The 12,884-nt window shown below is 43.2% G+C and overlaps 1 protein-coding gene across 5 annotated transcripts in view; it reads right to left on the reverse strand.

Moving 5' to 3' along the window:
• ubr3 (ubiquitin protein ligase E3 component n-recognin 3) overlaps positions 1-12,884 on the reverse strand; it is a 606,570-nt gene that overhangs the window by 262,377 nt on the left and 331,309 nt on the right. For all 5 annotated transcript variants that reach the window (XM_072475854.1, XM_072475858.1, XM_072475857.1 and 2 more), the window contains one exon: positions 954-1,090. In XM_072475854.1, coding sequence (XP_072331955.1) covers positions 954-1,090 — 137 coding nt within the window. The remainder of the gene's footprint in view (positions 1-953; positions 1,091-12,884) is intronic.

The following is a 12,884-nucleotide window of genomic DNA, read 5'->3' on the forward strand; positions in this document are numbered from 1 at the left end:
CTCTTCTCTGTACTTCCTCCAACACTTAACTGATTCATTTATGTCAGAAGATTAGAACTAGGCACAGTAGTCAAGTGTGGTTTGATCAAAGCAGCATATAATTTCAATATCATTTCCTCTGAACTGTATCCAACTGTTTTGGTTATGTAATTCAAAGTCTATTGACTTTGTTGACTGCCCCTCCATACTGGTTGAGCATTTTGCATGCTAAATATCAATATACATATTCTTAACTATTTCAAAACCATTCTCAGATTATGTGGGGGACTAATTTTTCTATCCTATTACAGTATTTTACAATTTTCTGTCCAGTTCTTTATTTTGTAAAGCAAATGGTGTAATTTCTGATCGGCCTACTATATCTCCACTGCTCTTTGAAGTTTGGCATCATCAGTAAGTCTAACCAATCTTCATTTTATTTATTTAGAATCATAGAAAAAGAAAGTCATAAACAGTAGGGGGTTCCAAGACATCAATACTTTTCTACCCTTTAGCTAATTTCTTGACCTAACCCAAAATTTACCTTGGTTTGCCACAGCATTTAAATAAATCAACAATCTTTTATCTGGAATTTAGACAAATGCCTTTTGACAATCTGGATATAACGCATCACGAGAATGACTACCTTCTACAGAATTTGGTAGCATTGTGAAGTTTACGCAAAGCAAATACCAGAAGCACCTCCAAGTTCTAATGTACAAATATAGTCAATTATACCTTGAAAACTGCACTAAGCACTGAATTTAGTACAGCAAACAATTTTTTATGTAACCTTCAATTTTACATTAGAATTTATTGCATGTATTGAGCAACTCTAAAAACATTCTCGTGACATCAGTGCCAAGTTAGTTTTTTCCTGTTAATTCATTTTCAAAGTAAATAATATAACAATAATAGGTTATTGTCACAAGTAGGCTTCAATGAAGTTACTGTGAAAAGTAAGGCTTACGTACCTAGCTACTGAATACATGAAGAGAAAGTCATTGTCTGGCGATCCAGGAGTCTTCCCATAATCTATGTATTTCTTTTGGGTTGTACTCCTGATGTCCTTCATCACAGACTCCATCTCCTTGCTCAAGTTCGTTATTGACTATGAAAAGCAAGCAAATCAATGCAAGCAAGAGATATATTTACCAGAAATAAACACAAAACAGCTTTTTTGAAAATAGCGGTGATAAGAATGTAATTTTTGCACAACTATGAATAGAAGTAGAAAAACAGATGGCACTCTTTTAGAATAATTAAGTATAATGGTATATGGTTAGTGAATAAGCTCCAACATTCCGATGTATAATTATTACATGCTACCATACCAAGTTAGGTTGCTTCCTCATTTACCTATGCTCTACCCTTACAAATTAAGTTTCGAACAGAAAAATCACAAATATCAATAATTTAAAAATATCAGAATAATTTTCCATTATACTTTATCATTCATCAACTTTTACCTCTCACGTACTCTTGTACGCCATCCTCAGCTTGATCTTTTCTTCCTTTCTTAGAGCTCCCCATTCTTTTCTCAACATTTCATGCTGTAAGTGTTCCTCTTATAGACTCACTGTGTACAAAATGTATTGCCTCCCTATCTTTTCAATCTCTCCTCCAATACATGACCTTCTGTTCTAATCCTAACTCGTCACGACAGAGAAAATGCAAGTTTTCACTTCCATAAATCAAATACATCTACTTATCTAACCCTGTACCTTTAACAGTTTTATGGCCATTTATATAGTAAAAGCTCTCAAATATCAATGTAATCCTGCTCCGTGCACTCATCATGCTACTATGTAATAAAATGGACTTTCAATTATTTTTCCAAAAGCAAACATACGTTTTCCTCCTCACTTTACTTATTCCAAGTTTTGAAATTATGAATATTCCAACATTCTTTTTATTTCAACCAATATTTTTTTTCAACAACACACCTTGAATTTCGCGCCACTAAATTAAAAATATCCCATATCTGTATTTCATCCTTTTTCCAAAAATACATCACTTCCATGAAAACTAATATGGAGCTACTTATTCATACACCATCTACAGCTTTCTGTTGAATCATAAATTGACAATCCCAATCAATGTTGAACGTCACTTTATAGAAAGACTGGTCTACAATGGAAATTGTTTTACAGATAATGACTTAGTGATCATTGGCTACATGGATCAAATCTTACTTTCCAAATGCACTTTGCATTTGTACCCACATGCATGTTGTGATTTCTCATGACCAGTAAACCTTAGGTTGCAAAATTAGATTAGAAAAGTGATTTTTTTTTAAAAATACATTTAGAGTGCCCAACTAATTTTTTCCACTTAAGGGGCAATTTAGCGTGGCCAATCCACATAGCCTGCACATCTTTGGGTTGTGGGGGCGAAACCCACGCAAACACGGGGCATATGTGCAAACTCCATATCGACAGTGACTCAGAGCCGGGATTGTACCTGGGACCTCGGCGCCGTGAGGCAGCAGTGCTACTCACTGCACCATCGTGCTGCCAGAGAAAGGTGATTCTTGATGTTTCATGGGCATTGCACCTTACTGGCTACAGGCAAATAAATGGAACAGTTCTGAGAATTCCAAATAAAAATAGAATCTTGATTACAAAATAAATACTGAAAAATTGTGAGTGTCTTTTATTTTGAATTTTTACCTGAACAGCAAGCATATTTTGCACAGTAATTCCTGCTAATTAAAAATGTCTGGCAGAATTTTTGCAACCGTTGAAATGCAAGGTGGAGATTCTGCAGGGCATTGAGACCATGATGAAAACTAATTTGTGAAACTGGCTAAAAGCTTTAAAATTCTGAATGACTAGTTAATCAAAGAGAATAGGCTGCAAAAACAGACATGGTGATATTGTGACTGCACTGGTGGTTAATAGATGTGTTAAACTACTGGAAACATCAATATAATTGCTGCAGCTTTCAGAAAATTCTGACACGAACTGCCAACTATTTTGGTAAATATTAGTTTAAAGATATGAACGATCAAACATTTGATGAAATCGGCACTTTCTCACCGTGAGTACCACCAATTAGGAAAGGCACTTACAGCTTTTGCTGACAAATGAATATAGGATATACTGAAATAAGCAGTACTCTCGAGACCTCCAAAATGCAACATCTGGTTAAACGAGTATTTCTTTCAAGTGATATTGTGGGACATTTATTAAAAACTAAAAGTTAGTTAAAAAATAATTAAAACTTTGAAGCTGCATTACTCTAGTGGCATTGCACCTGGGGGTGACATTGTCAGAAAAATTCTAAGTGACACATTAATTTAAGTAGCACCCAACATAATGTTATGTGACTGTCAATCAACTAATCAAAACAGCTTTCTGTACAATCTTGGTGTGATTCCTACATTTGTTCACCAAGAGACACTGGAGCAAACATTTCCTTGGGGATCATCAGGAATTTTTAAAAAATATTTACGGGATGTGGGTGTCATTAGCTAGACCAGCATTCATTGTGCATCCCCAATTGCCCTTGAGAAGGTGGTGGTGAACTGCTTTCTTGAACCACTGCAGTTCATGAGGTGTAGGTAGACCCACACTGCTGTTCGAAGGGGAAATCCTGGATTTTGACCCAGCGACATTGAATATTTCCAAGTCAGAATGGTGAGGGACTCGGAGGGGATCTTCCAGGTGGTGGTATTCTCATGTGCCTGTTGCACTTGTCTTTCTACATGGTAGCGGTCATTTGTTCAGCAGCTGCTGTCAAAGGAGACATGGTGAGTTCCTGCAGTGTATGTTGTAGATGATACACATTGCTGCCATTTGGTGTCGGTGGTGTAGGAAGTGAATGTTTGTGAAAGGGGTGCCAATGAAGTGGACTGCTTTGTTCTGGATGGTGTTGTTGGAGCTACACTCATTGTGACAAATGCAGGATTTTAGATATATTAGATCAGGCATTGTCAAAGCCGGGGGGGCAACCCGCAGGTGGGTCGCGGGCGGGTGTCGGGAGGGTCGCGGAGCCTTCGTCGCGGTGCTCCCGATCGTGTAAATTTGCGCGTAACAGCCGGCCTTTAATAACGCCGGCTGCAAGCGGCCTTCAAAATGGCCGTGAGCATGTAAAAAAAAAATGCGGCCGTACTGCGCATGCGCACCAATGATCGGGCACGCATGCGCAGTGCGGCCACATATTTTTATACGGTCGCCCTTTTTTTTAACAAGTTTGGGGGGGGGGGTTTATTCATTTATTTTATTCATTTTATTTTATTCATTTTATTTTATTCATTTTATTTTTATTGTTTTTTACAAGTTCAGGGGGGTTGTATTTGACAAAATTTTACAGGAACAAAATGCAGAACTTTGGACAAATGGAGACTCCATACTTTCCGACACCGGAAGGCTTCACCTTCATCCAACAGGTTCCATTGGAGGAGCATGTACGAGGGCCAAAGGGACCCAAAACCATTTCCTCCATTCTTGTCAGTAGCAAACCTGGAAAGAGAAAATGGTGGGTCCTGAAGGTCAGCCAGCGTGGGCCGCGAAGGTCAGCTGGCATGGGTCGTAAAGGTCTGCCGGCGTGGGTCGCGAAGGTCGGCCGGCGTGGGTCACGAAGGTCGGTTGGCCGGCGTGGGTCCCAAAGGTTTGCCGTTTGATAAAAATGGGTCCCCGGAAAAAAAGTTTGAAAAACACTGTATTAGATTATAAACATTTGGCAACGTAAGGGTTAAAAGCCCGGGTCAGAGTGTGTTTGACTGCAGTAGTCATGTTTTTAAAATAATCCTGCTTTGCAAGAGCAGAAAGCTTTTAGGAGCCAGAAGTGAAATTGACCAGAGTAAAAAACCTGGGCTAATGCACTGTTGTTTGACTAGGGAGGAATCCTAAGGGAGTTAATGTGTTTTCAGCCTGGGAATTAAATTGTTTTCAGGTTGGGGAGATGTCACTGCTGGGTGGAGATCAGGCATTCAGACATTTCGAGAAAGCTTTTTTGAGTTGAGTTCGGATCTGGCTACCCTTTAGACTACAAGTAAAGAAGTTTGCTCTCACTGTCGGATAGTAATCAAAAGAGTAACAGTATTTAAAGTCATGCAGACTTGTCTGAGGACAAGGAAAAAGCTGAAACAAACCAGTTAAAACATCTTTTTGAAGACATCCAGCCAGAGTTTGTAGGGTTCTGACAGGAACCAAATTTGTTTTGGAAAGCAAGTATTACTCTGTGCTATTGGGGTGTAGGATAGATGAAGAGCTGTATGTTTTTTTCTTGCTGTTGAATTGGGAATAGAGATAGTAATTTAAGGGTATTGTATTTACTGTATTTAGTAATATCGTTTAAGGAGTAATTGTATTTCCGGATGTGATGTTAAAGATTTTAATACTGTGTTAATAATAAAGTTTAGTTTTAAAAATACCAAATCCCTATTTCTTTGTGCAATCACTCCTGGAGCAAAGTATTCTTTCCACAAAGTCTGACAAAATAAACTAAAATATTTGGCATCCTAGCCACTGTTGGGGTCTGGTCTGGGATCGTAATATCATCCCGCTAGGAGAATACAGCTAAGTTCACTGATGTCAAAGAAGCATAAATAACATTTCCAATACAAAAATAGGGCTTTGAAGAAAACTATAATTTTCTTCCCTGTCGGGAACACTAAGCAAGTATTGTTCATTGATACAATGTGCATCAAATTATCATACTTTAGGAAAGGGAAACAAAAAGCTGCAAAAACAATTTTGTCAGCCACCACTGTGTGAAAGTTGAGGTGAAAAGGATTGCCAATTGGTAGTTTACAAGATTTGTTTCTAAAAATAGTTCTGGGACTGAGGTACAATTGAATCATAGATTCTACCAGTAACCTGAAGAAACAACCATCTATTCTATGAACATAAATTAACGAGCACGCTATAGCGATGTTGGGCACTGTTTGTACCCCCTCCTGCATCCTCAGCAGCCATGGCGCCTATTTCCAGATTTGAAATAACACAAGTGAACCTCACCGTCGGTAATTTCTCCTGGCAGAGGCGGAGCATTGTGGAAGGCCAGGTTGGGCCCGTTAATGATATGCCAACGGCCTTTACAGTACAATGTGCATGCCCATGCCGGCGTGTGCTGTAGAACGCATTCACGCTGCTGTCGAGGGACCAGAGCATGGCATTCCATTTTGTGCCTAGCGCCAACCATGCCAGGGACCCGGGTTCAATTTCAGCCTCCGGTGACTGTCTGTATGGAGCTTGTTCGTTCTCCCTGTGTTTGTGTGGGTTTCCTCCGGGTTCTCCGATAGGGGCTTTTCAGAGGAACTTAATTTGAAGCCTACTTGTGACAATAAGCGATTTTCATTCCTCCTACAGTCCAAAGATGTGCAGGTAAATTGGCCATGCTAAATTGCCCCTTAATGTCCAAAGATGGGTAAGGAAGGTGGATTAGCCATGATCAATGCACAAGGTTACGGGGCTGGGTGGGGTGGGGGAGTGGACCTAGGTAGAGTGCTCTTTTGAAGGGCCGCTGCAGACTCGATGGGCTGGCTGGAAGACCTCCTTCTGCACTGTAGGGAATCTATGGATTCTAGAGATGACGCAACGCACTGGAAGCAACTGTGAATTGTTTGCTGTTATACTTAAAATTCTGGGAGAGTGATAAGTGTTTATTTCAATAGTTTAAAGAATAAGTTGCCTGTGCAAAAAATGATGTCTAATCAATGGTGTTTTTTTAGTCACTTGATACAGGAATAGCATTTTTCTTTAAAACACAAAAGTCTTGACATGTCATCCTTTCAGCTAATAACTGGAAATTTGAATTTCTTTTTCAATATTATCAGTCTCGAGGGAGGTCACAGTTAGTGACAACTCTTGCCTCTGGGTAATAAAATTGAACATTCAAATTGCACATCAAGAGCTGATGTCAATAACCTAAATTGGAAGTGGAGTACAATAGAAGCAGTACTCTCTTGACACCTCCACTATTGCCAAATTATCCAACTGCTTCTCCAACATTCAGTACTAGATGAGCAGAAAGTTTCTCCAATTAAATATCGGGAAGACTCAAGCCATTGCTTTTGGGTCCCACTCCAATCTCTGCTTCTGAACAGTGACTCCAACTCTCTGCCTGGAAACAGTCTGAGATTAAGCCATTATGCTTGCAGATTTGGTGTCACATTTGACCCAGAGATGAGCTTCTGGACACATATTCGCACCATCATTATAATTGCTTTTTTTCTACCTCCATAACATCGCTTGGCTTCGCTCCTATGTTGCTGAAGCCCTCAGTCATACCTTTGTTACTTGAATATTCCAAAGCACTCCTGGCTGGTCACCCACATTTTAATTTCCTGTCCCTCGCCCCCATAAACTTGAGCTTATCCAAAACTCTATTGCCAGTATGTTAACTCACAGGTTCCATTCCCCTACCATCCCTGTGGTTGCTGATCTATACTGGTTCCAGAACAAGCAATATATTGATTTTAAAAGTTTTCATCCTTGTTTTCAAATCGATCCATGGCCTTGCTCCTTGCTATCAATGTAATCTCTTCCAGCTCCACAACCTTCCAAAATATCTACGTGCCGCAAATTCTAACCTCATGCGTGTCTCCAATTTGAATCCCTACTGGCAATGCCTGCAGCTGCCTAAGCCCCAAGTTCTTGAATGCCCACCATAAATCTTTCTGCCTTTCTTTCTCGCTTTCCTCGTTTAAGAGGGGGAAAAAACCTACCACTTTGGCCAAGATTTTAGTCGTCTGGCCGAACATCTTCTTATGTGGTTTGGTGTTAAAATGTTCCTGCAAAGCACCTTGGAATGTTTTAGTATATTAAAGGCTCTCTCGACATATAAATTGTTGTGCTGCATCGTTGGAAGCTACATCATTGTAACAGTGTCAAGTTTCAGTCAATGGCCTTTTGTCAGAACAGAAAAAAGTTACAGAAGTAAAAGATTTTAAGCAAGTTCAGAGGCAGGGATAGGGAGTCTCAACAAAGAGTCATTTATTTACTTCCACTTCTTTCAGTTCAATATATTATCTGCTCACCATTTAATCTCCTCTACATTAAGGAGGACACCAAATGCAGACTGAGGGATCGCTTTGCAGAACACCTTCGTTCAGCTGACAAGCATGCCCTGAAGTTCCCAGTTGCTTATCATTTTAACTCTCTACCCCACTCCCACTCAGTTTCTCTTTCCTCAGCCTCGCACAGTTCCAATGAGGTTCAACTAAAATCAAGGAAAGATGTCTCAACTTCTAATTAGGGACTTCACATCACAGCCTTCTGGGCTTGATACTACGTTCAACAATATCAGGTCATAAACTTTGCCCTCGTTTGTTTGGGCAACAGCTGTTGGTAATGGTTCCACAAATCCCATGTATACTCAGGCCGTTTCTGTTGAGGAACTTGCGAGGGGTGATACCGGGTGTGATACCCACTGAGGCGGGTACGAAGTCTGAGGCCCATTAGGAGTTCCATGGGAGCTACCCCAGTCACTGGATGCGGAGTGGTCCTATAAGAAAATAAAAATCGAGCCAGTCCAGTGTCCATGGACCCAGAAGACTGTTTCTTGAGGCCCCGTTTGAAAGTCTGCACTGCACGCTCCGCCAACCCATTGGAAACCGGATGGTATGGAGCAGTGTAAATATGTCATATGCCATTCATCTTCATGAACCCTACAAAATCCTCACTTGTGAAAGGAATGCCATCGTCTGTGACTGGCACCTCAAGGAGGCCATGTGTGCCAAAAGATAATCGATGGTTGCACGGGACGTTATTCCCACCATCTTGTACCTCAAGCCACTTTGATTGGGCTTGATCAATAGGAGGAACATGGATCCTTGAAAAGACCCAGCAAAATCTGCATGTAAGCGCGCCCAAGGACGCCCTGGCCATTCCCAGTGATGCAGGGGTGCGGCCGGTGGAAGCTTCTGATGCTCTTGGCAAACGGAGCAGTATTGGGCCACACTAGACATAACTCCGGGCCAACATTTTCATTTTGGTCACACCTGGATGACCATTGTGGAGGTCAAAGAACAAAGAAAAAAGAAAAGTACAGCACAGGAACAGGCCCTTCGACCCGCCAAGCCTGTGCCGACCATGCTGCCCGTCTAAACTAAAATCTTCTACACTTCCTGGGTCCGTATCCCTCTATTCACATCGTATTCATATATTTGTCAAGATGCCCCTTAAACGTCACTGTCGTCCCTGCTTCCACCACCTCCTCCAGCAGCGAGTTCCAGGCACCCACTACCCTCTGTGTAAAAAAACTTGCCTTGTACATCTCCTCTAAACCTTGCCCCTCGCATCTTAAACCTAAGCCCCCTAGTAATTGACCCCTCTATCCTGGGAAATAGCCTCTGACTATCCACTCTGTCTATGCCCCTCATAATATTGTAGACCTCTATCAGATCGCCCTTCAACCTCCATCGTTCCAGTGAAAACAAACCGAGTTTATTCAACCGCTCCTCATAGCTAATGCCCTCCACACCAGGCAACATCCTGGTAAGTCTCTTCTGCACCCTCTCTCAAGCCTCCACATCCTTCTGGTAGTGTGGCGACCAGAATTGAACACTATACTCCAAGTGTGGCCTAACTAAGGTTCTATACAGCTGCAACATGACTTGCCAATTCTTGTACTCAATGCCCCGGCCAATGAAGGCAAGCATGCCGTATGCCTTCTTGACTACCTTCTCCACCTGTGTTGCCCCTTTCAATGACCTGCACACCTAGATCTCTCTGACTGTCAATACTCTTGAAAGTTCTACCATTCACTGTATATCCCCTACCTGCATTAGACCTTCCAAAATGCATTCCCTCACATTTGTCCGGATTAAACTCCATCTGCCATCTCTCCGCCCAAGTCTCCAAACGATCTAAATCCTGCTGTATCCTCGGACAGTCCTCATCGCAATCTGCAATTCCACCAACCTTTGTGTCGTCTGCAAACTTACCAATCAGACCAGTTACATTTTCCTCCAAATCATTTATATATACTACGAACAGAAAAGGTCTCAGCACTGATCCCTGCGGAACACCACTAGTCACAGCCCTCCAATTAGAAAAGCATCCTTCCATTGCTACTCTCTGCCTTCTATGACCTAGCCAGTTCTGTATCCATCTTGCCAGCTCACCCCTGATCCCATGTGACTTCACCATCTGCCAGTCTGCCATGAGGGACCTTGTCAAAGGCCTTACTGAAGTCCATATAGACAGCATCCACTGCCCTATCTGCATCAACATCTTTGTGACCTCTTCGAAAAACTCTATCAAGTTAGTGAGACACGACCTCCCCTTCACAAAACCATGCTGCCTTTAGTATCAGCTCCTGCCCTTTATCCGGGACGATCACATGTGTCCCCCACAAGAGGATATCATCTTCCACACTGAATTCTGACAGCCTAGAGTAAAACGCACGCAACTCGCCTGGGAGCTGTCTATGCTGCTCACCATAAAAGACTATTTGCCGAACCTTGGCCAGGACCGGGTCCACTCACGGATCCATGATGCCGTGACAGGCAATAAGTCCATAAAGTTCAGGTTTGCGACCGCCTCATCTGTCATGTGGGTCGACAAGGAGCCATTCGACAAAGGCAACCGGCTCAGTGCATCGGCATTCGCTATCTGGGTCCGTGGTTTATGCTCCAAAGAATACCTGTGGGCAGTGAGCAGCAAAGCCCAGTGCCGCATCCGCGCGGAAGCAATGGGCGGAAAGGGCTCAACCTCTCTGTAAAATCCAAGCAGAGGCTTATGATCGGTCACGATAGTGAAGTGCCAGCCATAAACATTTTCGTGGCAGCGTTTCATGGCAAAGACCACCGCCAGGCCCTCCTTCTCGATCTGCGCGTACTTCTTTTCTGCTCCAGTCAATGTGCAGGAGGCGAAAGCTATCGGCCGCTCAGCTCCATTCTCCATCTTATGGGACAGGGCAGCCCCAATACCGTGGGGAGGCACCACATGTGATGAGCAAAGGTTTTGGAGGATCATAGTGAGTTAACAACCTGGATGACGACAATTGTTGTACCCGCTGAAAAGTGGTTTCTTCCGGCTGACCCAAACCCAGGCGCGATTCTTCTTCAACAGTAGTGCAACAGGGCCAGCGTGGTTGCCAGATTGGGGAGAAACTTCCCGTGGTTACTTACGAGGCCGAGAAAAGAGCGAAGACCCAAAGTGTCCATGGGGGCGGGGGCCTGTTGAATTGCTCGCATCTTCTCTGCGACGGAATGCAAACCTTCTCGGTCCACCCGATAACCAAGGTAGATCTGTAGCCACCTGGGTTGGCCGCTTCCTGACTTAAAATGGAGATCCGCAAAGACTGCAGGGAAATTCAGCCAACACAGGCAAAAACTAGCAAGTGCAAAAATCCTGTGTATTAGAACTTGCAAAAGCCCAGACAGCACTGAAACTCTCAGCCATCTGCATACTAATGAGCGATCCCCGGGTACAATGGAAACATTTAAGGTGAATAAGACCAAGCCAGACTCCTCGGCACCAGCAGGAGCCAAGACAAAGGAAGGCCAACGGACACTCAGGGACCGTCCAGCGATCAGGGAACAACTCCAGTATTGGAGAAATCGATCCAAGTGATCGGAACGTAGTCTAATCACTTGGAACCAGGTACGGGGTCCGCCCAAAGGGGCGGGAAGCCCCTGGGGACTATAAAATAGAGTCCCCAAGTTCAATTCGTCCTTCTTGGCAGGGTCACTCAGCAGCGAATCAACCCTTGAGAGTGAACTGCCCAAGCTGCCGCATCAACCAAGTAAGTCTCCAGTCAACGCACACTACGAGATAGGCGCTCCTAGCTACCAGTCCATACCAGCTTTTGAATCCTGCAGACTCAGATCGAACGAAAGACCATTTGTTCCCCTGACCTGGTGGGCCAATTCTGAAGCTAAGTATAGGCCTTTTAGTGATAGAGAATAGTCTAGAAAGTAGAGTTTATGCATGAGTAGTGATTTACTGTGTATAATAAATGTGTTTTGATTTGAATCTTACTAATTGGTGTGTTGAGTTATTGATCAGTACTTGAACTTGAGCCTCGTGGCGGTATCATAAAGATACCTGGCGACTCTAGGGCAAAAGTTATAGAAACAGAGCAAATTCAGTAAAGACCCAACGGGCGACATTTAAGAGCCAACCAAAAATTAGCAACAGATCACATCCTTCGTCTGAAAGACACACTTTGCATGACGTAAACAGACTCCAATCTCCTAAAGTGTTTAAACACAGCCTCCAAATTATCCAAATGTTCCTGCGCCGAAGCTCCCAAGACGTCGTCTAACTAAACAGCGACACGTGGCAACCCTCGCAAGGTTGACGTGTTGAAAAATAGTGCAGGCAGAGAACACTCCAAAGGACAACCTGGTATACTCATACAGGCCCTTGTGCGTATTGATAGTAACATATGGCCGGGAGGCAGGGTCCAACTCCAGTTGCAGATAGGCATGACTCATATCCAATTTTGTGAATGAGAAACCGCCTGCAAGCTTTGCATAGAGATCTTTTGTGTGAGGCATGAGATATCAGTCGAACTGGAAAGCTGTATTCACCGTAGGTTTATAGTCACCGCACAAACAGACTGTGTTATCTGGCTTCATTACCAGTATGACTGGCGCTGCCCAGTAGGCGAAACGGATGGGCCTGAAAATACCCAGGGGCTACAGATGAGTGAGCTCTGCTTCTACTTTCTCAAGCAAGGCGGAAGGCACCGGGCGTACCAGGAAATACTGCGCCGTGGCTTCTGGGTCAACCTGAATACGGACTACAGTCCCTTTTAACTTCCCCAAACCAGGCTGGAATACTTCTGGGTATTGTCCTAATACCTCTGTCATACCTTCAGAACCCATTTGAAGAATGTGCTGCCATTGCAGCCGCAAGTGGCACAACTAGTCCCGATGCAACAGGCTGGGCCCATGGCCGCACACCACGATGAGCAGGAAACGCCCCTTCTGGCGTCCGTAAACA

This window comes from Scyliorhinus torazame, chromosome 2 (assembly GCF_047496885.1).
Source record: "Scyliorhinus torazame isolate Kashiwa2021f chromosome 2, sScyTor2.1, whole genome shotgun sequence".
NCBI classification, from domain to species: Eukaryota; Metazoa; Chordata; class Chondrichthyes; order Carcharhiniformes; family Scyliorhinidae; genus Scyliorhinus; species Scyliorhinus torazame.